General features: G+C 57.4%; 10 protein-coding genes across 10 annotated transcripts; 5 read left to right on the forward strand and 5 right to left on the reverse strand.

Annotated features, from left to right (window-relative positions):
• Positions 1 to 159: 159 nt before the first annotated feature.
• GGS23DRAFT_592666 (Mago nashi protein) lies at positions 160 to 1,493 on the forward strand (the record flags this gene model as incomplete). Its single annotated transcript, XM_051517912.1, has 5 exons — positions 160 to 200; positions 316 to 353; positions 509 to 604; positions 816 to 953; positions 1,354 to 1,493. The coding sequence occupies 5 exons, from the start codon at positions 160 to 162 to the stop codon at positions 1,491 to 1,493; spliced, it is 453 nt and encodes a 150-aa protein (XP_051376056.1).
• A 483-nt stretch (positions 1,494 to 1,976) lies between these two features.
• On the reverse strand, positions 1,977 to 3,619 carry GGS23DRAFT_172492 (vacuolar import and degradation protein-domain-containing protein). Its single transcript, XM_051511569.1, has 4 exons — positions 2,988 to 3,619; positions 2,772 to 2,922; positions 2,304 to 2,661; positions 1,977 to 2,188 (listed from the first exon to the last, which is right to left on the reverse strand). Exons 1-4 carry the CDS (start codon positions 3,483 to 3,485, stop codon positions 2,122 to 2,124), a joined length of 1,074 nt encoding a protein of 357 aa, XP_051376057.1. The 5' UTR covers positions 3,486 to 3,619; the 3' UTR covers positions 1,977 to 2,121.
• Positions 3,620 to 5,474: 1,855 nt separating this feature from the next.
• GGS23DRAFT_612477 (tRNA guanosine-2'-O-methyltransferase TRM11) lies at positions 5,475 to 7,482 on the reverse strand (the record flags this gene model as incomplete). The annotated part of the gene is made up of 4 exons (XM_051520492.1): positions 5,475 to 6,148; positions 6,206 to 6,411; positions 6,464 to 7,308; positions 7,369 to 7,482. 4 exons carry the CDS (start codon positions 7,480 to 7,482, stop codon positions 5,964 to 5,966), a joined length of 1,350 nt encoding a protein of 449 aa, XP_051376058.1. The 3' UTR covers positions 5,475 to 5,963.
• A 477-nt stretch (positions 7,483 to 7,959) lies between these two features.
• GGS23DRAFT_592669 (ribonuclease P 40kDa subunit) lies at positions 7,960 to 9,372 on the forward strand (the record flags this gene model as incomplete). The annotated part of the gene is made up of 6 exons (XM_051517913.1): positions 7,960 to 8,103; positions 8,179 to 8,326; positions 8,395 to 8,457; positions 8,527 to 8,628; positions 8,687 to 8,812; positions 8,876 to 9,372. The coding sequence occupies 6 exons, from the start codon at positions 7,960 to 7,962 to the stop codon at positions 9,370 to 9,372; spliced, it is 1,080 nt and encodes a 359-aa protein (XP_051376059.1).
• Positions 9,373 to 9,392: 20 nt separating this feature from the next.
• On the reverse strand, positions 9,393 to 10,354 carry GGS23DRAFT_172836 (ankyrin repeat-containing protein). Its single transcript, XM_051511571.1, has one exon. It carries the CDS (start codon positions 10,086 to 10,088, stop codon positions 9,414 to 9,416), a length of 675 nt encoding a protein of 224 aa, XP_051376060.1. The 5' UTR covers positions 10,089 to 10,354; the 3' UTR covers positions 9,393 to 9,413.
• Positions 10,266 to 11,530, reverse strand: GGS23DRAFT_172787 (uncharacterized protein). Its single transcript, XM_051511570.1, has one exon. The coding sequence runs from the start codon at positions 11,331 to 11,333 to the stop codon at positions 10,443 to 10,445; it is 891 nt and encodes a 296-aa protein (XP_051376061.1). The 5' UTR covers positions 11,334 to 11,530; the 3' UTR covers positions 10,266 to 10,442.
• Positions 11,531 to 14,492: 2,962 nt separating this feature from the next.
• GGS23DRAFT_172942 (uncharacterized protein) lies at positions 14,493 to 15,393 on the forward strand. Its single transcript, XM_051511572.1, has 3 exons — positions 14,493 to 14,758; positions 14,843 to 14,874; positions 15,124 to 15,393. The coding sequence occupies exons 1-3, from the start codon at positions 14,655 to 14,657 to the stop codon at positions 15,327 to 15,329; spliced, it is 342 nt and encodes a 113-aa protein (XP_051376062.1). The 5' UTR covers positions 14,493 to 14,654; the 3' UTR covers positions 15,330 to 15,393.
• Positions 15,394 to 18,822: 3,429 nt separating this feature from the next.
• Positions 18,823 to 20,288, forward strand: GGS23DRAFT_612485 (Aldo/keto reductase; the record flags this gene model as incomplete). The annotated part of the gene is made up of 3 exons (XM_051520493.1): positions 18,823 to 18,845; positions 18,913 to 19,396; positions 19,456 to 20,288. The coding sequence occupies 3 exons, from the start codon at positions 18,823 to 18,825 to the stop codon at positions 19,843 to 19,845; spliced, it is 897 nt and encodes a 298-aa protein (XP_051376063.1). The 3' UTR covers positions 19,846 to 20,288.
• GGS23DRAFT_612491 (HIT-like protein) lies at positions 19,790 to 21,563 on the reverse strand (the record flags this gene model as incomplete). Its single annotated transcript, XM_051520494.1, has 2 exons — positions 19,790 to 20,683; positions 21,549 to 21,563. The coding sequence occupies 2 exons, from the start codon at positions 21,561 to 21,563 to the stop codon at positions 20,111 to 20,113; spliced, it is 588 nt and encodes a 195-aa protein (XP_051376064.1). The 3' UTR covers positions 19,790 to 20,110.
• On the forward strand, positions 21,353 to 22,574 carry GGS23DRAFT_547944 (DNA directed RNA polymerase). Its single transcript, XM_051515118.1, has 2 exons — positions 21,353 to 21,966; positions 22,186 to 22,574. Exons 1-2 carry the CDS (start codon positions 21,710 to 21,712, stop codon positions 22,208 to 22,210), a joined length of 282 nt encoding a protein of 93 aa, XP_051376065.1. The 5' UTR covers positions 21,353 to 21,709; the 3' UTR covers positions 22,211 to 22,574.
• The last annotated feature ends 148 nt before the right edge of the window (positions 22,575 to 22,722 follow it).

Raw genomic sequence — 22,722 nt, forward strand, 5'->3', positions numbered from 1 at the left:
CCGCACCTACCGACTATCCTGTCGCCCGGGAGTGAGACGAACGGCTGAGATCCACGGCTCGTGCCGTACGCGAAGCCAAACGCGGCATCTCGTGAACCGCCTCGCCAGCCTTGCCCAGACCGCGGCCCGCAACCCTTCGGCACTGCGTCCGGCGCCACCATGGCGGCCTCATCTGGCGAGCCCTTCTACCTACGGTACTAGTACGTGCGAGTGCCCCCTCCCCGAGCGCGCGGGACGTACTCCCCCACCCACCTTGCCGCAGTCGCCCGCCGAGACCCGTCTAGCTAACCCGTGTCGCTCGACCGACGTATATAGCTCCGGACACTCCGGCCGCTTCGGCCATGAATTCCTCGGTGAGCTTCCCGGGAACCCGACGGCGTGGTCCGCCCGTCCCATCTCGCACCCCCCAGCCTCCGCGCCTCAGCGGGTGCGATATACAGACCTCCCCAGGCTAGGCCCCTCCACCCCGAGCAGACGCAGACGCTAACCGCGCGTGGCTCGCGCACAGAATTCGATTTCCGGTCCGTGGGCGACGGCCGGAGCGCCCTGGCGCGGTACGCGAACAATTCCAACTACCGCAACGACAGCCTGATCCGTAAAGAGAGTACGTGTTGACCCCTCTTCCCGCGCCGGCCCGATCCCCACTCCACCGCATCTGTCCGAGAAGCCCTTCTATTCCAATGCTAGGGCAAGGGAAAGGGAACGAGAGAGTGGCAGACAACAGGATCAGAATGGGAGAACCGGGCAGGGCCGCCCAGACAGGCAGACAGGGCTAACCCTACCCTACCCCTAAAAAGTGTGTGTTAGTTCCCTAGTCGTCGATGAGATCAAGCGCATTATCAAGTCGAGCGAGATCATGAAGGAAGATGACGCGAAGTGGCCGCAAAAGAACAAGGACGGCCGACAGGAGCTCGAGATACGGCTGGGCAACGACCATATATCATTCGAAGCAAGTCTTCTTTTTCTCATTTGTGGCACCCCCTTTTCAGTTCTCGAGCGACTCCTACACTACCCTCCCCTACTTCCACCCCCCTCAGGCCCCTTACCGATTCGCATATCCATACTCCGATCTCGTCTGCCCTGGCCGGCCTCCCACTTCCTCCTCTCCCCACGCCACAACCGTAAACATACATATCTGTATGCACGGCGTGACCTGCCGTGGAACGGGGTGGCGATACCCGGACGTACGGTAGGTGGGAGGTGGCAGATAGATAGCCAGTAGGCAAGCAAGCCTAGAAGCCTATGCGCTCAGTCCACAACCACGCTACCACCCATCCAACGGATGGGACGGGAACGCGTGTATATAGCCCACTTTGGCCTCCCTTACTGACATGGCAGAAACGTGACAGACAGCTAAGATTGGCTCCCTCATCGACGTCACCGAGTCGGCGGACCCCGAGGGGCTCAGGGTCTTCTACTACTTGGTTCAGGACCTCAAGGCGCTCGTGTTCAGCCTGACGTCGCTTCACTTCAAGATCAAGCCCATCTCATGATGACGGCGTCGGCAAACAGGGGCGGGTATAGTAGGGTGGATTCTTGAATGTGGGAAGAGTCGGGCTGTGTGGGAGGCAGGTGTGAAGGAGGGGAGAATGCAGACAAAGACGAGAAAGAAGAACAACACCACACACATCATCGTAATTATGTACAAACACACATACACGCAGCAAAGTGCAACGCCGGCCACGTCGCTTCGGGGCCGGCTGACCCAGCCATCATCATATAACTCACTCCCCAACCTTGCTGCTGGTTGTCGTGAGAAAAATGCCATACACTATGATACTCTTCTTGTCATGAATATTGGTGTCTCCAGTAATAAATATGAATGCCGTGGGAGACCAATCTTACAAGTCTCTCCTCTCTTTCCCCTCCGTGGAGTCTTCCTCGGCACGATCCCAAGATCTGTATCATGTTTCCTTGCGCGCGAGACTAAAGTACCCCTTAGCTTAAGCAGCACGCATGTCCGCCTGCTTATCGGTGATTGGTAGTGGTCCAGAATGAGGATCAGCCGTGTTGGGTGCTACCGAAATGAGGAAAAAAAAAGAAAAAGGGGACCACCTGCGAGCTCTCTAACCTTCTAGGGCCGCCCGTCCTATCCTTATGTCAGAGCCGCAAGTCTTAATATCATCGGAACTCCATGGCACTGTAACAACCCTTATCTTCAACATGTTTGAGTTCTAGTTGTTGGAATCTAGAAGAATGCCAGGGTTAGCAAGGTCAAGCTTTCCCGGCAATTGAGGCTCGGAAGAGCGGCGCCACGGACAACAGGCTGCCGGAAGAGGGAGTTGGTGGGGGATTAGACGTACTTCTCACTCTTAGAGTGGAAATATATGCCCTTGACACTTCCTTCCTTCTGGTTAAAACAGATGTAATAAAAGCCCTCGAAGCTGGCCCCGTTGATGGTCTTGACGCGATGATCGGGGACGAGGAAATGCTCCTTCCATCGCATGAAGATGTTCTCGCGCTGAGCGAGGTTCGGTATTAAGACAGGCCCCTTGCGCAATTGCTTGCTGTATTGTCGGAACGCGGAGAACTTGCTCCAGTGGTTCAGATCAATCTTCTCCGTCGCACCCCAGTTCTCGTGTTTCGTCATGAAGCCATACTTGCCGCCGATGATCTCGCCCTCGAAGTAGGTCGTCAGCGTTGGGTTGTCTTCCGTCAAGCCTGCGTGGGTTTGTTAGTGTCACGAGTCTTGCGAGTAGAGGCGACAGGACAAGCCACGAGTAGAGCGCGAGGCAGGAAGAGACGGAGAGGGATGCAGGTGGCAAGCTAACCTTGGATCTTGAGAAAGCCGCATAGGAAGGACTCCCTCAGATCAACATACTTGATTTCCACTTGGACATCGTAGACTTGGCGTTCGGATTGCTGCGTGCCGTGAAATCTGCTCCCCGGACGCAGGAAAGAGGACGACGAGGTCGGTATTATCTCGAATGAGGTCAGCAGACGTCGAATAGACGACGTTCCGAGTTATATTCTAGCGCACGACGTACTCTGATATTAGTGGAATCGAACCCCATCGGTGGCGCATAGGCGTCATCCGGCAGTCTCCCCGGCATCGTGCCGTCTTCCAGCTTGTCGTTGTCCGCGCCGACAGGGGTCACAATATCGTAGTTGCCACTGCGGCGGCGGCTTGATGATGATGCATCGGTATCGGCCTTAGCCAACGCATCGTCCTCGGTGTCGGTTGCCTTATGTGACTGGGATGGGGTTTCGGCAGGGTCAGGGGCAGACGAGGGTTCGGTGCTGCTCCGCGAATCGGGCCTAGGCGACTGGCTGGTGGACCGAGAGTCCGTCGCGTCTGGGGTCCCGTTGAGCAACAGCGCACTCACAGGTTCGGGCGACGCGGACGATTCCTGGTCGTCGATATTCATCTCATGCTCCTCCCCATCGGGCGGCCAGCTACCGGTAGATCGAGTGTCGTCGGGACATAAAGTGGCATGGGATCGAGGTGAAAAGTCTGGTGGAGGATTGCTGGACGGGGTAGGCATGCTCGAAGTGGTGACCGACTATTCTTATACGCAGGCCCTTGATGCTATCGAGATGCCTCGTCAGGGGGGAGGCAACGCGATAGGTGGTGCGCGTGAGACGGGACGGATGACGGAACGGTCGTTTCTCGTAGGTACCCGTAGCGCAACGAGCAACGTACGTGCAAAGCAAATTAATGTCGGGATACCTGGGGGAGTAAATGAGAAAAATTAAGAAATACAATAGTTGAGAAATCACACCAGAAAGAGAAGGGAAAAAGGAGGCCGTGTGATGTTGAGCAATGGTTGGGCAGGAGAGTTGGCAAGAGAGAGAAGTGCTGGATTGGGGGGGGGGGGGGATGGTAATGAGGAGCGGGTAGAGAGGGTAGAGAGAGAGGGTCGAGTTGATGGGTCAACTCGCAAAAGGCTCGGGTCAGGCAGTTTGGTCTTTAGGATGGACTTGTACCTGGCGTTGCTAGTATAGTTAGGGCCCGTCCGCTGAAACTACTCTACCACCAGTCTGGGGGTGGAGGTGCCAGGCATGATTTTTTTTTTTTTTTTTTAAAAAAGGTCGCAACATCACTTACCTAACCTCCGCATAGAGACGACAAGGCGACAACGAGACAACCAGAGCAGACAACGAGCGGTGCAACCAGCCTACCCTGCCCTGCGGTGGCGCTACTTAGCATGCAGGTGTCGTTGCAATGGAAGCCATGGAAGAAGCAGTCGGTGTACGGTGTGCCGACATACTCATATGCATATCACGTTGGCCAGCGCGAGGGTTTCCTACGTAGCAGGCAAGGTACCTCATACCTATATCGGTATGATATGTATCATCGTTGGCATTGACACACGGATTCAGGGTTCGGTGCGTGCATTCGCAGGCGATTCCATACCTACGCATACAAGCGGTATCGCACACCTCGTCGCTCGGGCCAATCAGTCCACCGAGCTGGTTGAATCAGACCGGGGCCCGGGCCTGGCCAACGCTGCGTGCAGAGGCAAACCATGTATATCATATGTCTACATCCATCCATCCATCTTGTCTTGACCGCTTGAGTCGAAGAGACCCCCGACCAAGGAGATCCCTACACACCTACCTTAGGTATTATCTGCCTACGTAGCCACCGATCAAGTCTCCCTCACCCCCCGTCACGGCCTCTCTCGAAAACAAGAAAAGTCAGACATTAGGCATCTGGGGGGGAAGGGGGGGCCAGAGGCAAGAAGATAGAGTGAGAGATGGGTACACATGGAATATTGGATAGGCCCCCAAGTACTGCCCTAACGCTGATGGATAGTTGATTCCCTAGATTGACCCAAGTCTGTGCCGCTTGGCGGCCAACACCAGCGAACCCCGCGGCTTCGATATGGACGGATCCTTCACCTGGAATAAGTAGAGCACCATGCTGGCGAGTAAAATTCAGAGGGCTTCGTAAGGAGAAAGAAAGCCTTGCGCAGTTACACCAGACTTACCTATCGACGAGCGTGCGTAAGCTTGCTTACACACACGCACGCACCTAGGCATACCTACATACGTAGTACGCACACACGCCCACACGCCCACGCGCTGGCCTGTAGTTCCGCGGCGACGCCAGCGTCGACGTACGCGTAGGCTGGGAGGGCCACGCAGAGAGCCAGCAGGTAAGTAGCAATTCTTACCACCCGTCAGACGCTACAGGCGCCGCTCGCAGGATTGGGACGACGAGCATACTTGTCATCTCTATTAGGTCATCGGCATCCCCCCGATACGCAAGTAGGGTCTGCCAGAATGACGGGAAGGTGGGTGCGACAGAGAAGGATGCATCGGGCCCCTTTAAACTGACAGATCTGTAGGGAGGTAAAGGCAAGGGAGCGCAAGGAAACCCTCCGGGCCCGTGATGGTTGAGGGAGGGGGTGGTGACAAAGGAACAAGCCAGCATCTCCCCGTCGCATTGGCGCAGAGTGAACCTGGCCTAACCGCTAACCCAACCCAGCTCAGTCCGCACCCCGGAATCTCGAAAGCATGGACGAATTCAAAGTCAGTCAGCACGCATTTTTAATGGATACCGAGTAGGGCGATAGAGGAAGCCGGGTAGAAGGTAGAATGTCACTTAATCTAACTTCCAGCCCGCCCGTACAGATCTTCGCAGAAGGGGTGGGCGCTCCTCTGTGAAGAATGGCAAGACAACCACGCCATACTCCCAGGCCAGGATTTCCCACGCGCTGAGTCGCAACTCGGGCAGAGTGGAATCGGCTCCCCCGCCTCAGGCCAAGACCCCTAAGCTACCCACGTAGAACCACCGGGGTACACGCACGGGAACCCTTCTAGTATCTATCGTGATTCATCGCCAGCCCTAAAAACGACATCGTGACGTAGCTCTCTCTCCCGCACCGAGGCCTCGCAGATGGCCTTCTTCGTCGCGTTTCAAAGAGAGAATCCCGAACCCCGACCTACCGCTTGCTAGCCTAGTTGACGGATCCCCCTGGAGCTTGTGGCTAGAGCGAGCATGTCCCCTCCTCTAGTTAGCTCGCGACATTATCGCCACTACCTTGCTCGGGCTTGAAGCCCCTGAAGTAGACCCGGCGGAAAGGGTTGAGGTCGTCTGCGGTACGGCCCTGAACCTGCTCCGCTTGCTTCCTCTGTTCGAGCGCGGACACGTCGACCTCCGCGTCCGGCAGACGGCGATACGTAATTAGTCTTCGCGACCCTAGCACACCCAATAAGCTAGAGCGTCCGCGGAGCTAGGTTAGAATGGAGATCTTACATTTATTAAACGCCTGGGTGCACACGACGACCATGCTGAGGCACGGGTGCGTCGGCACGGGGATTTCTTGTTCTTCGTCGTTGGCCGTCGGCATCCAGAACGAGAGGCGTCCGTGATCCACGAGCATGTCCGAGGCGAAGTTTAATATGTCATCTAGCATCGCCGTGAAACTGTACGGTTTCTTGGGGGGTACGAAGGATGGGTTTCTAGTCGGTTAGTAGACGCGACCTATCTTAAAGCTGGGCCGGAGAAACGCACCGGTAGGTTCGTTTCCCCTTCTCTACGATCTGGGCGTCCTTCTCCGGATCTCTGCATCCCAGAACTTTCAGTCCCTCCCTCACGCCATACGGCGGGTCGCAAACGATCCCGTCCAATATCCTCGCTTTGCGCATGGGACTATTCGTCAGGTCGCTAACAAACACGTCGCCCAGTAGCCTCTCTAGCCCGTATTGCTTGAAGTTGCCCTCCAAGCTCTTCGCTCCGCCTTGGCCACGGACACTACGGCCGTCGATATCGCTTCCCCAGCCCATGGCACCGAAATGCGCGCACGCTATCGGGAAACTACCAGTCCCGACGAAAGGGTCGTAGAAGATCTTGCCCGGCGCGGCGAGCGCGATGTTCGCCGTAAGTAAGGCCAACTCTGAGTCCATGGAGGTTGTGCTGATGTATCCCCGCTTCTTGAGATCGTAGGTTTTCACCAGTTCTCGTACCCCGTGTCCGACTAAACGGCCGAAATAGATTCTCAAGGGGTCAGGCAAGTTTCGCGGCACTGCGTCGAACTCCCATTGCTCGAAGATGGTGAACTCCTGGTCTGGAGACGAGAGAATAACCAACCCATCAAATGGCAGGTAGGCAAAGTCATTTATGAGCGCCAGTTTCCGCTCCGAGGAGCGAGAGCCCTGGTAGGCATCTATGTTGATCTTGAACGAAGCCTGCTTGTACTGCGCCCATAGGTGGGATGTCTCCCGCTTGACAATGCGATGCAGCTCGTCATACGTCTCTGCTGTGCCCCAGTGCTCATGGATAGTCTGCGCTAAGATGGAGCGTCTAAGTAATGCCTTTGCAGCCTCTTCGGAAGGGAGCCGGACTAGGCAAAAGGGTGACTAGATGGGAAGTTGTGTAAGCACGTAAGATTCCGCGATTGGGCGATGGATAACAATCACCTCGTCGCTGTACGAGATGACCTCGAGGTCGATGCCTTCCACAACGGCAAGGGCCTGGATTTCTGCCAAACGGAAAGTCTCCAGAGACTGCGAGAAGCGAATGAGATATTCCATCATGGGCTGTCCTGCAGTAATCGTCCGTTTTGCTGTAGCCAGAACAGTTCAGACGTTCCTACCGCAACGCTACCCGCACGTCGCTCCATCTGGGACCTTGGAATGCAGTCGGGGGTTGGAGGTGAAAGCACCAAGTCGCAGCCTGTAATCCTGTTGCGGTCGTTGTGAGAAGTGAAGAGTTTATAGGGGCCGCGTAAATAATGCTGATAATGAAGCGAGTAGGTATATCACTGATTATTGGATATTCTGTATAAATCCATAATCTGATAATATGCGATATGAACAGTTTCTTGAAGCACAAATTGTCATCGTAAAAAGGATATACGGCCAAGTCCACAACCCCCCAAATTCCCTTTTGCATTTATCCCAGTTGGACCTCTATTTTGGCAATCATCGTAGGAGCATCACCTTTGCACGTGCCTGCATAGTCTACTCCTGTAGTCAAATGCGCTGTGCGCACCGCAGCGGTCTGAAACGATGTTCTCATTCTCGACGCCAAGTGTCTACCAGTCCTCCAAATGCTTTGTGACATATGGAGTAATGGGTCATCTCGACCCTAAACAACTGCCGAGCAAGGGGAAGCCATGGAGCGCCTTGTCAGCGCAAGACTTCGTCCACAGGGTTCGAAACATCCCCCCTCCTCCCTAGATCTGACGGGATTAATCGTGTATACTTGATGCTAACTTGAGCCTCCAGGTGGATCTGATCTTCCCGGAAGAGCTGCTGCATGTTATCCAGGATAAGATCACCAGCGATCCGGGACGGGCGCCTACATTCTACAGGGTCATCATGACTCTAGGGCAAGTCCTGGAGGGTGACTTCTTCACAGAGTACATCAAGATCGGTAACTTATTCGAAACCTCCACCCAACCCAAGAGGCGTGAGACGCTGATATCTGCCTCGCCGTCGAAGGGAATATCGCGATGCTGTCAGAGGGAAAGATAGACTCTGATAACGTATTCTCGCTCAAGGATGGTAAGTAAGAGTGCAGCATCTAAGGGACATGGACATTCTCGGGTGGCTAATGACAAGTCGGAACGCTAGGCGTGCTCACGATGTACCTTGACAGAGAGACTTACGAACGAGCTGGACTTGTCGGGAAGCCTTACGGGGTTAAGGGTAAACGAGGTCTCAAACCAAGATGGAGTAGGTCGCAAAACAAATAGACCCAGATTTCCATTATGACCGCTAACCATTTTGCTAGTCGTGGAATTTAACCTTCGAAGTCCGTCGATGCTTCATGGGAAGAAAGGCTTCGACAGATTGGCATTCGCATGCAAGAATGTGCTGAATACACCCACCACCTGGCTCTTCTCTAATCTATCCAGGAGTAGGTCTCTGTCCTGCCACGCTTGTGGTTGATACGCCTGTTAATCTATTATACCCTATGTAGCGCCGGATCCAGACCCTCTTTTACGGCACTATCCCACCAAGTATACGTCACACCCTGAGGTCCTGGGAGGGCTGGATATGACGCTTCCGCCGCTGAAGCCCTTGCCCGCTGTTCTCGAGAGCCAAAACCGTCTAGAGCTGGAGGAATTCGCAACGGATACATACGAATGGTTATCCCTGATCCGACTCGACAGCCCAAGGCTGCATGCGGATGACACAATTGACCCCTATCTGTGCGGGTACTCCGTTCCCGGAGATCCGGAAGATGCCCAGCGAGGAAAAGTATGCCGCGTCCGCTGGCAAGGCTTCATCCCGCCAAAGTGGACGCAACGGATCTTGGTGGACGTGATTCTTGCTGTGCCGGCCCGGGCATGGTTTTCGCTGAGCGCCACATCCTTCGCAAAAGGTATGATGGGTGACGCTGCCGACTGCACTATCCTAAGACCGCCAGACTCGTCGGGGGAATACTTCCTCTGGGACATAAAAAAACACGATTGAGGGCCGAATTCTTGGTCGAGATTGGCGGTCATCCAATTAAACTACTCTTGCCTCGGCCGGACATTGCGATCTGTGATATTCTGGCTTGCTAGAGCATCTTGGACTAGTTGTCTAAGCTCGGCCTGCCCGGCTTCGGTGTTTATGTCGTCGCGTCGAGCCAATTCTTCTATCCTCCTCCGGAATTCGGGATCCGGCTCCAGCTCGTCCGCCTCGCCGGGCTGCATAGTGCCGACAGATATATTTAGGCCTTCAGGCAGGCTGGGCACAGGATCTTGTTCCCCAGCTACGCGTCTCCCGTCTCCTCCGTTGACGCCGTTGAGGAGGTGGTTCTGGGCGTCGCGAACTGCCTCCTTGGCTTTTAGATACTCGGCAACCTGGGGGAAGTCGCCCTCCTCGGCTATCTTCTGGTATGCGGTGTATCCCTCGGAGCCGCGAATCGTAACATCGGCACCCAGCTCCTCGACTAACAGCCGGGCAGCCTCGACGGTCTCGACAACGAAAAGGGCGGTCTCTTCGTCTTCGTCTCGCAGGTTGACGTCGACGTTGAACTCGCGGACCAGGGCCCGGAGGAGATCGAGGTGGTTATAACTCGCTGCCGCGTGGAGTAGGGAGTAACCGTGAGGGTCCTGCTGGGGGGCCAGGGCGGGGTTCGCACGGAGCAGAGGTAGCAGGGCCGGGCTGTTGTCGGCGGCGAGAAGGAAAGGATTGGCAGACATGGCGTAAAAGGCCGGAGCGAGTCAATAGTCTGGACGTTGCTGCGGCTTGACTCCAGCAACCAACCGTAGATAGTATCGGACGGTCCCGTGGGTTTGGACCCGGCGCGCTTCGTAACGAGTGGAAAATAATGCTCTCTTTTTTTTAGGGAAGGTTTTGGTATGACGCATTCTGAAAATTAATTTCCCCTCCACTGCCACCGGATAAGTGCATAACCCACTGTACATGCCTACCGGCAAATTTCCGGGGTAGGTGTAGATCTCAGCCACTACAGAATGAAGCCGTATTTCACTGTAATCGACAATATTCACCTGAATCCGATTGATACTTATCAATAAGCTGTTCAATTGGCAGTTCTAGTTCATAGTTATCCCCCTATAGATCACCGAGCCGCAATAATCCTCAACCACCTGGATAACGGCTTCCACCAATGTCACCCAAGACGGCCGGTGATTACGCGCAAAGATAGCGACTTGCTGGAAGTCTCCGGCTAGCTCACAGATGATTCGGATTACCCAAAGCTCGTAAGGGAACATGGCGGCCTGCAGTCGGTCCTGAATCTCTCCCAGCTTCTCCAGAGTCTTGTGGTCGGCCCATACCAGTCGTAAGCGTGATGGGATCTCGACCCAGTCCCCACCGGCACGCGTCGGGAACTTGGCGGCTTCGCTAGGTAGTATCACCGGCGGCCACTTGGCTCTGACGAACCTTTCTTGGTGTGTCTCTGCCGTTCCGAGATACAGAGGTCGGTGAGGTCCTATTTGTGGCTCGGGTCCCACTGGTGGATAAGCGCTCTCCGCCTTGGGATGCTCGGTTGGATAAGCCGGCTGGACTGGCTCAGTTACCGGATGGGCTCGGTCTCGAGCGTCGTCAGTGGTTTTGGCCTCGTTTTCGCCGTTGCTGTTGCGCTCGTCGACTACGGGCGCTGCTGGCGGCGAGGGACTCGGTGGGCTCGGTGGGCTCGGTGGATCAGCTAACCGACCTTCGAGAAGGGAGGTTAGCTTATCGAGACGTTCGTTGATCCCTTTTATCTCTTGGCGTAAGGCTTCAGTTTCGTCATGTTGAAGGTTTTTAGCTATGAACTTAATTCGCTTGTGGATGCTGTTAACCGTTTTGCTATACGGCTTTCGGGGGCCGGCAATGGCGGTGACGTTGATGGATCGCCTGATGAGCCGGCTAAGCTTGTTGGCGTTTTGCTGGGGCTGCTGCTCTCCGTCGCGAGCTTCGTGTGTTGGGGGCGTGGACGACATCGTGATGGCTTCGTTTCGTCACCAAACAGGGTACGTCGGAATAGCTTCGCTTCGGTGTTCTGGCTGTAAGCAAATACCTAGCTATTTGTGCGTCCCGGCTAGTCGGCTTCCTGCGATCCCATAACACTAGTAAACACTAGTAACTAGTAACCAGTGTTAGAACCCCCGGACGCTGAACCTGATGCCGTTGATCTATTAGGAGGATGATTAGGAATTGGAACTGCTAATTGAACAGCTCATTTATAGGTATCAACCGGTTATAGTAAATACTAGGTACATCCAAGCTTTTGTTTGCATAAAGTATTAGACGCGGAATATGACACCACTCTGTGACTCCTGAGGCATCAGCTAAAGGCATTGGCGCTTCAAACAGCAACCTGTATCGACGCCTTACCTAATCAAACAGAGGCCTATTCACCATCCGCGCGTACAGAGGTTGGAAGATGGCGAGCGACCATGCGCCCACCGACTTGCCTAGGCGTATTATAGTATGTATGAGCTGCCCCACGGGGCATCCAGGAGAATGCTCATTTTTTGTAAGGATGCGTGGAGTGAGCAAGTACCGGGTTGGGTTCGCAGGGCCTCGGCTGGGTTGCCTTTCTCGCATTCGGCACCTCAGGCACTTACGAAGTGCCCCTTTTCCCCGCGAAATACTGAGAGCCACGGGGCAACCCAACCTTACCTGCCTAGGTGATTCATCAGCTCCTCGTCTCCTACTGCAGGTACCTAAGGCCAAACCACGACAAGGTACCGAACGTGGGTGATGGACGAGACGTGCTACTGAGACCGGGGGAGCGTGGTCAAATACCTTAGGTTACCTGAGTAATTTGGTTATACCTAGTATGCCGATAAGAAATAGTAGCGGCTCGAAAGCCTCCCATTGTTTCGACGGATTCCAAGGCCATGAACAGCCACGGTATATATATGGGATAGAAGATGTCCAGTTCAAAGTCGAACGGGGGTGCGGAAATCAACTTTGCAGCAGAAGATACAGCAGAAGAAAAAGGTTACCTCCATACCTACCGCCGGAACTGCCGTCCATATTACCTACGACAGCAAGCCACGTTGATAAGGACCGGTCAAGCGCCTATCGAGCCTGGGTGCGCCACATGAACCGCGACGTGTACCTACATGTACGAGTAACCACTCCTGCCAAGCCGACCCCTCCCTCGCGAGACCACCAAGCTGCCCGGCACGAGCACACCGAGCTCGTGGTGAACCCCCTGGAAGAATCGACGACAACGACGGGGATCGAGCAGTAGAAGGGATAGAAAGTATAGGTAGCGTTTGACAGCGCGCGTCCGACTGGGTTGACGCCTGCGCTCGCTAGCCTACGCGACGCCGCCGTCGATGCGCCGGAGCGCGATCGCACCGAGTTCCCCGATCCGAACAACAAGGCCTAACAAGTTAGGGAGGTGTTGTCCTACCGCCCGGGACCTGAATCTCCCTCTCTCTCTATCTCTCTCGGCCGTCGGGTTTGCGAGAGAGTTGTGCCCCAACCTATATACGCCAGCCTACGCCCGTCGCACACATGCTCAACATGAGATACGGCAGCGCGGGGGCGTCTGAGATTGGCCCCGTCGGGCCTGGGTGCCAGCGGGAGATGCAGCGCGAGATACGTTGGGCTGAAGATCTACGGCGACGGCGCCAATGAGGAGACCGTCCTCTTCCCGTCCCCCGCCCGTCTCCTCTCTGCTGTTCCTCACAGGAGAGGTGCGGGTATGTAGGTAGATGAGATGTGAGATCGAGGTAGGTAGGTATAGATACCTACCTAGCCACCAGATGCATGAGGGTAAGTAAAGCTGGCCTCCTATTGCGCCTAACAACTCTAGACTGTGAAATCGAATGTGTGCATTATCCGGGTACGCGTACATCACCCAGTTGCCGAGTGGGTTGTCGCGGTTCGGCATCAACATCAGGTTTAGACACCCTAGGCTCGTCGGGCTGTCCCGGTAGTACGGATTTCCGCTGGTTTGTGCTCGCCCACCGGCTCAGCACACAGGTAACTATCGAATGTACCTAACCGAGGTAGAGAGAGGAGGGCATCTCGATTGCCATCCTCAGATCATGAATACCTCTACCTACCTAAATAGGTACCTGCCCATAGGTGCGGTAGGTATATGATAGTACGTACCTACGTGGGCAGGGCATCGCTGACGATACCCGCCTATCGACGCCCCGATGACCCCACGATCACACGACACTGCGGAGGTTGCATATGTGTTACCTATGCAAATCCCCAGGGGGTTGACGGTAACTTGTTCCCCTCCCCACCTGGGCTGGTCTGGGCTTAGCCTGCTCCCGCGCCCTCTCGCGCACTCCTGCCCTCCACGCCGGGTAGCACGCAGGCATATCCCAGTGTGCTTTCTGGCATCTGTTAAGCCCAGAGGCAGATGGGTTCCCTTCCCGCGTTCGACCCGGAACCGGGTACACCTACATACCTGCCTACCTCTTGGGTGCGTAAGAGAGGAGCTGGCACCATTAGACGAGGGCAGGGATGGCCGGCAGGTAGACGGACAGACGGACAGGCGGGCGAGTAGGAGAGTCGGGTCCTGAGGCACCGCAGACGGGAATGGAGGATTATGTAGGAGGTATGTACGATAGGTAGCATTACATTTAATACATCTAGAACCTACCTGGGTATTTAATATCCGCCTTCCCAGGGGTTCGACGGGGCGGACGAGGCAGGTAGTAGATATACAATATGTCCCCACCCGGTCCCTACCTACGTGTAAGTGCATGCACACCTACCTACATCGCATCGTGCCATCATCCCATCTCGGCTCATGGCCGTCCCATTCCACCCGTCGTAGTCGTGCGAAGCAGAGGAAAACAGCCGTCGATGGACATCGCGCGAGCATCCTATTAATAGTCTGCGCCTCCTTCCTCTTGCCCGGCATCCTGTCGGGACCCAGAGCTCAACTTACGTGCCTCGTAACCTGTCTAGATACCTACATGCGCATAGCCTTCTTGCCCTCCATCTTCTCTATAGCCTAGGATTATACCCCCCCCCAAAACCGATCTCCCCTAAGAAACCTTCTTTTCTTCATCTAAACTCGCACTCCTCCAGTTCCCAGTAGCGTCGTTCGAGATCCCTGCCGAAGCTACCTAGCCTTATACCTAGGTATTATATCCCAAAGCGTACAAATTACAGACCCGTTCCCTACTGGCCTACTGCTGCTGCGGTAGAAAGCAGACACGACCATCTCCAACCTTTGTTAACAAAACTGCCTGCCGACATCCTCTCGACATCTCAACTGCCGTTGCGCACCTATCTCTTCGCGCCGACTCTTATACCGATTTTCCACACACACACACAAGATGCCTATCAGCTTCAACTCGCCGCGGCCCTTCTCGGCCACCTCCCAAGTCCACCCGAGCTACCTCCCCGCCCTACACAAGTCTGTGCGGCTCGAGAGGAGAATGTGAGTCCAGCAGCAGCAATCCCCCCCGGCCCTGCCGCCGCCGCCTCTCGGCTGGCCGCTTGACTGCATACTGACGGGTAACAGCGCCACAGCCACCGTCGTGGCCATAGGGATCGGTAAGTCCAGCCTAGCACGCCCCAGCCCAACTCGACACCCCCCCGGTAGTCGGGTCCTTGCCGCCGATGCCTCGGTCGCGGGTGCGCGCAGGGGAAAGAGCAAGATGCTCCCTGCCCACTCACTGCCTCTGCATACCGCACGCTCTCTCTCCATCTTCGCCTACCCGGCCCCCCCCCCCCTTCTCGTCCCCTCCCTCGCTTGCCCTCCTCGCTCTCGCACGACCGTCTAACTCGCAGGCGCACAAGTAGGGTACGGCCTGGCCAGATACAACGCCGGGCAGTGGCGGGAGCACCAGGCCCAGCCGGGCCAGCTCCCGGTCGCGCAGGTGTCCCCCGTCGCGGTCGAGGCCCGCCGCCAGAACGAGGCCCTCGAAGCCGCCTACGGCGACCGCTCGAGCCTGGCCGAGCTCGAGGCCGCCGTCGCCGCCTACGAGACGCGCCGGAGGCAGGCGTAGCGCGGCGTAGCTCGCCCCCGCCCCCACTGCGCCGCGCTCTGCGAGGCGGCGTGGCCGGTTCGGCTTTCTCGTGTGTCTTTGCTGTCTGGGGGGAATTCATGGCTACGGGCGTTTGTGATCAAGCATTTTATTTTGGGGAGGGAAGACGTCTTTCCCTCCAATAGGGGGAAGCGGTGGGATGGGTCGGTTCTCGTTTCGTGTTTCTCGGCTGGAGTTTGGGTTGGTTCCGGGTGGGCAAAAGGGTGTCGACGGACGGACGGACGGGTGGTCGGCGGGACGGCGTGCCATGCCATGTCACGGGTGTGTCTGAAGAAGGCGGGCAGACGCGGGGTAGAGGAAGAAGGAGGAAGCTGCGCGGAAACGTCTCCCCTTCTTCTGTAGAGGTTAAAGCTAGAGAGAGTTGCGTCGAGAGCAATATCACTCGATGATCCCCTCGCTCCCTCCCCCAACCCCTCTTGGCGGCTAGATAGGTACCTATATCGGCCTCGAATATCAGAATATTATCTCTGCTCGCGCTGCTTCCTCTTTTGCTTTTGGCCTTGCTACGGTTGCGTTGGCAGTCGTCTAGCCTACGTGTCGGGAAAAGGGGGATTAGTGGGGAAATCAGAGAGGTGTGTGCTTGATCCATGCTATTCCACGGATATCGCTCCCGCCTCCTCCCTTTCCCCTCCTCTCCCGAGACAGATGAGGTACGCACCTAGAGAGCTAGATCCTCGGTTCGAGGAGACGTGGAAACGCCCTCAAGCATGCCTTGGTTAGCAGATCAGAGCATCCTCTCCCTTCCCTTCCCGCCCCTCTTCTCGCAACGGACGACAGTTCAGCCTGGCTCGTCATCTCGGCTCCATCCAGGGTCGTCATTTCGTTGGTTTGTGTGCGGCGCGCAGCGGCGTCGTTACCGCAGCACCGTATGCTCTGCGAGACCGAACAGCCCCAGCGGTGGGCTTGCGTTCCTGCAAGGACGGGTCTTGTCTGCTAGCTCAGGTCCGCGACTCCGCGCTGGGGACCACAGCGGGAGGCACGGCATTTGAGCGGGTATTCAGGTCGCACGCGCGGCGGCTAACGGGGAGTCGTCACGTTCGAAGAAGGCGAGATGGGAGGTGGGAAGATGGGATGGTGGCCCGCTGCGGAAGGCTCTCCGATGCAAGGTTATGCCGTGTGTTTGGTGTTGTTGGGGGCACATAGGGGATAGGTTGGTGCTGTGGGATGTGGCAGGCGTAGGCGTAGTGCAGGTGAGGCGAGGCAAATACGCCGTGTTCCCCATTGTGGACGGGGGCGAGGAAGCCTTGGTGAGTTGCTTGTTTCTTTGCACGGTCACTCTCCAGTTTCTCTCCCTCTCCCTCGCTGTTTCTAAGAGAGCGGTAGATACGAAAGCCTTTCGAATAATCCCGTAACAACAGGGCATACCCACTGATGCATATACCTAATAGATTACGTGCCTATGGTCTCCGTTGCGACCTTATCTACATCGATATCAAGCCTCAAAGAGAGGAGTTTCGCTAACCTTGTGGGGGGTGGGTTGTAACTGCAGGCGGGGGCTATTACCAGCGAGGTCGAAACGGAGGTTGTGCCCACCGGAACCAAGCTGGTCAGCTGGACAAGCCGGATCGGCTCGGGAGGAGCCCCGAGATATGCAGACCTGCTATGTTTGGTAAGGGTAAGCATCAAGCAACCCAGCCCATGCGTGCTCCCCCTACCTGTACCACCTCCGAAAAGGCGGATAGATGCGCACCGCTACGACGGCGAGCGCCGTGCCTAACGCGCCCTAACGCTGCGACGTACGCATGTGAGCGTATGCATAGCCTGATCGCGGCGGCTGCGTGACGTCGTGCTTAGATACTAGCATCGCAAGCAGAAGCGCGTGAGCCAACGACGTCTTGAGGTTGAACGGGAGTTTTCCATGCCTACCTGCGTAGAGCCGCGGGTTAGGAGGCAGCGATATTCGTCGGCGCTTTGCATACGCTCGCACACCACCTACATCGTCAATGCCAGCCAGGGTCGTGTTGTGCCAGGGCCGGCCGCTTCTTCCGTGTAGAGAGGCAGGCGACTGGTCCGTAGCCCAACGGTATACCCACCTGCTTATAATACCTATATGGGAGACAGGTATACACATATGGGGGGGGGGGGAGCAGTAGCATGTACAGGACTCCGTGCTTAGCTCCCCGCTGCCAGCCCTGGTCGCAACCCATGATCGGCAGCGGCGGTGATCGCGGAGACTTGCTTCGTCGACGCCTCCTTCGGACCTGTGCGTTCCCGCGCAGCCTGCAGGCAGGAGGGCCACGAACCTCCGGGGGGGGAGGCTATTCCTGTTGGGTAGGAGGTAGGTAGAGAGGCAGTGACGTGCATGCGTCGGGCGTGGCCACGGTCTGTATGCAGCGCTCTTGCGTGAATATGACAGAACGTGTCAGGAGAGAACCCGGCACTGGGACGCCGGACGGCGATGCTGTAGGCAGGTATTGGGAGGAAACGATACGATGATGCTGGATACCTACCTGCCAGTGTGCCACTTCTTCCCAATGGGGCATGTCCTAGAGCTGCTCGACGGCAGACTTTGGGCGGCTCCACGGCGGAGGGTGACGCTTGGCCGGGGACCGTCGTATACCGGCCCCTCCCTCTAGTACCTTAGGTGCCTATTATGAGTATGCCGCGCCTCAGGTACGTCTCCATAGCTGTGGTCTTCGCGATGAGGACGATGAGGCAAGAGGGGGGAGGAGTCCACTCGGACGGGTCCCTCCGGTAAGGTCCCTTTTTCCGCGCAGGCCGGCCCCTGATTGGCCCGTTGGCAGGCCTTTAGTTCCAGTTAGGCAATTGTTACAGTTTAGGGGACGGAGCCACGGGCAATTAGGTAAGTGAAGCGAAGTTGCCCCGCCACGATCAACTTCCTCTACGCTGCTTCAAGGTAAGCCTGGTGGCTACAGAAACACCCATGAGTAAATACCTGATATCTTGAACCGATAAATGACGAGTTATAGGCGATAGACAGCTGGGGCAGAAGCGACAGGTGTGCGATACCTCATCGTTGCAACGTTCCCGGTCGGTAGGGTCGCGCCTAGAGTTGCGTTAGGCAGGTACCGGCCCTAGTCACTACCTGATCTAATAGTCTGTGCCACGCGCATGTCGGGAGGCGTCATCCCGCACCACCTGCATAGGCAGGTTGCGAGAAGCCGTTGAATAATGGTAACGGTAGGTGTTGAGCAATCAGAGGTACAGGTGCCTACGCCGGTAGCAGAGCTACGCGTGCAAGCCGGTAAACCTCGGGCAGGACGTGCCAGCGCGAGAGGGCGTGTTTAGCCAAGGGAGGTCACGAGAAAGGAACCGGGAAAATGTGAGAGTATGAAAACGGCGGCCCTCCTCCTCCTCCTCTTCCGCTTCCCATCTCTCCTACTCTTCCATCCACCCCAATCCTGTACACCAAAGCGCGTAGAACGACGTCCTTCCTCTTGCACACCTACGCCCTCACGTCCTCCGACCGTAGACGCCCCGACCGCCCGATAGCATGGCAGCTCTCAAGAATTCCAGGTAAGCCGTTCCCTCTCCAGAGCTCCGTCAAACCGCGCGGTATGACCCGTTCTGACCCCTCCGCTAGCAAGGTCTTCACGCTGGCCTCGGGCGACAAGATCCCCGCTATCGGCCTCGGCACCTGGCAGTCGTCCAAGAGCCAGACCGCGAAGGCTGTCCAGCACGCCATCTCGGTAGGCTACCGCTACATCGACACCGCCTACGGCTACGGCAACGAGACCGAGGTCGGCGAGGGCGTCCGCGCCTCCGGCGTGCCCCGCGAGCAGCTGTGGATCACCACCAAGCTCGACAACCCCTGGCACAAGCGCGTCGCCGAGGGCCTCGACGCCTCCCTCGAGAACCTCGGCACCAGCTACGTCGACCTGTACCTCATGCACTGGCCCAGCTCCGTCCTCCCCGACGACCCCAAGAAGGTCTACGACGACTGGAACTTCGTCGACACCTGGCGCGAGATGCAGAAGCTCCTCGGCACCGGCAAGGTCCGCAACATCGGCGTGTCCAACTTCGGCATCACCAACCTCGAGAAGTTGCTGAACGACCCCTCTTGCCAGGTGAGCCGAGATGCGCTCTTAGTAGAAAAGTAGCGCGCGGTAGCTGACAGGGCATTTAGATAAGACCAGCCGTCAACCAGATCGAACTCCACCCCAACAACCCTTCGCCGAAGCTGGTGGCCTACTGCCGGGACAAGAACATCCACTGCACCGGCTACTCGTGCCTCGGCAGCACCGATTCGCCCCTGTACGAGGACCCGACCCTGCAGGCCATCGCCCAGAGTAGGGGCAAGACGCCGCAGCAGGTGCTGCTCCTGTGGGGCATCCAGAACGGCTGGGACGTGATCCCCAAGTCGGTCACGCCGGAGCGCATCGCGAGCAATTTGGACATTGACGGCTGGGAGCTGACGGAGGACGAGATAAAGAAGCTCAACAGCCTGCCGGGCCGCACCAAGGTCTGCAAGGACGACTGGCTGCCCGAGAAGGTCTTCTTTGGCGACGACGAATAGTCAGGGAGAGCGCAGGGAGCGCCCCGGGATAGACTAGAACACATGTTTTTTTCTAAGCATCTCGCGCATGTAGACATATAGACCTTGAGTGGTTGAATAAATGCCCAATTGACGAGATGGAGAGGCCTGGCTTCGACGTTATGCAAGCCCACGCGTGCCGGTCTCGCGGAGACAAAATTCGGAAGGTGTCGACTGCGTGTGTAAGTGACTTTTCTTTCTTTCGTCTTTTTTTGCGCCGAATGCCAGTCGTAGACTATATGATATGTCACAATTTTCCTCTCTCAGGTTTCTTATCTTGCCCCTCCTCCGTCTCCCACTCTTCCCCCCCCTCCTCCTCCCCGGCCTCCTTGAGGACCTCGGCGAGGGAGCGGCGGAGGAGGTCGGCGAGGGCGGCGGCGTCGTCGTCGTCGAGGTCGCGGCGGACGCCGCGGCCGAACATGGTGAAGCTGCGGGGGGGAGGGGGGTGGGCGCGGAGGTCGGGGCGGGGGATGAGGTGGTAGTGGACGTGGTCGACGACCTGGGCGGCGGCGGCGCCGTTGTTCTGGACGACGTTCCAGTCGGGGACGCCGGTGGCGCGGACGAGGGCGGCGGAGAGGAGGCGGAGGCGGGCGCCGAGCGCGGCGGCCTCGCGCGGCGTCGCGTCCGTGAGCCGCGGCCGGTGCGCCCGCGGGCACAGCAGCAAGTGACCCCGCGCCAGCGGCTGGATGTCCAGGAACGCCACCAGCGACGCCGTCGAGAGCACCACGTACGCGGCCGGCGCCACGCGCGACGGCGCCACGAGCGGGGAGGTGGGCGGCGGAGGGGAGGAAGGCGGGAACGGCGCGTAGGACTGGGATATCTTGCAGAAAGGGCAGGAGGGCGATGATGACGAGGAGGAGGGGGAAGGGGTGTCGAAGAGGGATGGGTGAGGGAGAGGGATGGGAGAGGAAGAGGAAGGGAGGGAGGAGGAGGGCCCCATTGTGGACGGATGGGAGATGGGAGATGGGAGACGGGAGAAGAAGCTGGGTAAAGGCCGAGCGAGTCGCGTGTGGGTTTGCTCGATTTGTCGGCGGCGTTTGTTGGGGATTGGGTTGGGGGAGTAAGGTCGGTTGGCGATCGATCGACGGACGGTAGGTAGGTAGATGGATGGGCACGCAACGCAGCGCAACGCAATTGGCAGCGCGCTGCGTCCGGGCGCTTGGAAGCAAGATCGACAAGTCAATCGCAAGAAGGCTTGACCTCTTAAGGAAGGAAACGCGCGGAGAGGACACCTGCAAATGCGGATGGAAGCTCTGGGGGGGTTGGGTCGCGACGCTGGCGGGACGGCGAGGTGAGGAGTATGCTGGGTATTGAGGGAGGTTTCTCTGATGTAATGGCTTGCCGAGGTACGGCGGGCTGGGCAGGCGACGCCGGCGCCGCAACGCTGTAGCGAGGTCATGCGAATAAGGGAGGACGTTCCGGTACGGGGTACCTCGGTACCTGCGCTCCACCTGTCGTTCCTAGACTTCGCCTTATCTTAGCGCGCCGCAGGAATTCTGCCGGTCCTTTGCTCATCGACCGCTTTTTTTCTTCTTCTTGCGTCTTCTGTTTTCGCCTCAGACACAGTAGCTTCTAGCCATTCCTGCGACACACTCACCACCCGCGCCATCCGAGCTCTGCTACTACCTAGTCAGTTTCCCACCGAATCCCCGCAGCAAACCCTCCCTCCGTCTTCTCTCGCGTACCCGCTCCGGCGGCATCGTACATCCACGCGACCAGCTCCCCGACCGTCGAACCTCGCGCGCAGCCGCCGGACAAAGAGCAGCCAGACGACGAGCTCTCGAGCGCCGGCATCTCTCCTTCCCTCCACCCCACCCACTAGCCAACCGACCCGCCCCGGCCCAGCATGAGCGGCAGCACGCGCGAGTCGTACCAGATCCCGTCGTCGTCGTCGCAGACGCCCGGCGGCGGCGGCCACGGCACACCCTCCGCCTCCAGCCGCCCCGCCGCGTCCGCCAGCGCCTTCGACCTCGACGCCGGGGGCGCCGGCACCATGCATTACCTCTGCGGCGACTGCGGCACCCGCTTCCCCATCAAGCGCAACGACCCCATCCGCTGCAAGGAGTGCGGCTGTCGCGTCCTCTACAAGGAGCGCACGAAGCGGTACGATCCCCCTCCTCTCTCCTCTTTTTTTTCATATTTCTCTCTCTCTCTTTTCCTTGAAAGTTCCTGCTCCGCTTCTCCCGCCCGTGTCCTCTGTACTAGAGGTAGGGCCACGGGAGGAGGAGGGGGGGGGAATGGGGGGAAGGGAGGAAGAGAGAGGGAGAGAGACATGCACACAGAAAGTGAAAGAGACAGAGAGAAAGCTGACGACGATATTAGAATGGTCCAATTCGAGGCCCGCTAGGCCAAGCCACGCGTACCCCACATAGGTGAAGAAAAGAATAGGCAGCCGAGGACGAAGAACGTAGGACAGATGGACCGATGGATGGATGGATGGATGGATGATGATGGGACAGCCTAGTCCCTAACGAATCAGCGGTAACGAACGGCACAGTTGTACAATACCGGTGACGAAGTATCGCGGACTCAACATAAGTTGCATAGGATGTCGCTGTTAGTGGTGGCGGCGGCGGCGGGGTTTCGAAGCACGCCCCCGGGCATGCCTGTCTGATCCTGCCTCCATACATACGCCTACAACTTGGCAGGGCACCGATCCGGAGTTCAGGTCAGGGAGTTTACTGAGGGGCGAATAATCAATGAATCAAGACACTCTGTTTCAGCCTCGGCCTCGCGTCCTGCCGTATGAAATTTCGTGGTATCGTGACATCTTCCAGCGCCCGCCTGTATACCTGCCCATACTATCATAATGGTAACTCCGTACTCCACCCGTGAACCTTCCTAACACACCGACCGTCC

The sequence above is a fragment of the Durotheca rogersii genome (genome assembly GCF_024521655.1).
Source record: "Durotheca rogersii strain YMJ 92031201 chromosome Unknown GGS23scaffold_2, whole genome shotgun sequence".
NCBI lineage: Eukaryota > Fungi > Ascomycota > Sordariomycetes > Xylariales > Xylariaceae > Durotheca > Durotheca rogersii.

Bases quoted from the DNA above. Each gene is read 5' to 3' on its own strand.
- GGS23DRAFT_172942 (XM_051511572.1), top strand. From the start codon at position 14,655: ATGCCTATCAGCTTCAACTCGCCGCGGCCCTTCTCGGCCACCTCCCAA. The intron at 14,759-14,842 runs GTGAGTCCAGCA...GACGGGTAACAG, and splicing joins GTGCGGCTCGAGAGGAGAAT to CGCCACAGCCACCGTCGTGG. The intron at 14,875-15,123 runs GTAAGTCCAGCC...GCGCACAAGTAG, and splicing joins CGTCGTGGCCATAGGGATCG to GGTACGGCCTGGCCAGATAC.
- GGS23DRAFT_172836 (XM_051511571.1), bottom strand. From the start codon at position 10,088: ATGTCTGCCAATCCTTTCCTTCTCGCCGCCGACAACAGCCCGGCCCTG.
- GGS23DRAFT_547944 (XM_051515118.1), top strand. From the start codon at position 21,710: ATGAGCGGCAGCACGCGCGAGTCGTACCAGATCCCGTCGTCGTCGTCG. The intron at 21,967-22,185 runs GTACGATCCCCC...CGACGATATTAG, and splicing joins TACAAGGAGCGCACGAAGCG to AATGGTCCAATTCGAGGCCC.
- GGS23DRAFT_172787 (XM_051511570.1), bottom strand. From the start codon at position 11,333: ATGTCGTCCACGCCCCCAACACACGAAGCTCGCGACGGAGAGCAGCAG.
- GGS23DRAFT_172492 (XM_051511569.1), bottom strand. From the start codon at position 3,485: ATGCCTACCCCGTCCAGCAATCCTCCACCAGACTTTTCACCTCGATCC. The intron at 2,923-2,987 runs GTACGTCGTGCG...ACCTCATTCGAG, and splicing joins TCGATTCCACTAATATCAGA to ATAATACCGACCTCGTCGTC. The intron at 2,189-2,303 runs GTACGTCTAATC...GCATTCTTCTAG, and splicing joins TTCCACTCTAAGAGTGAGAA to ATTCCAACAACTAGAACTCA.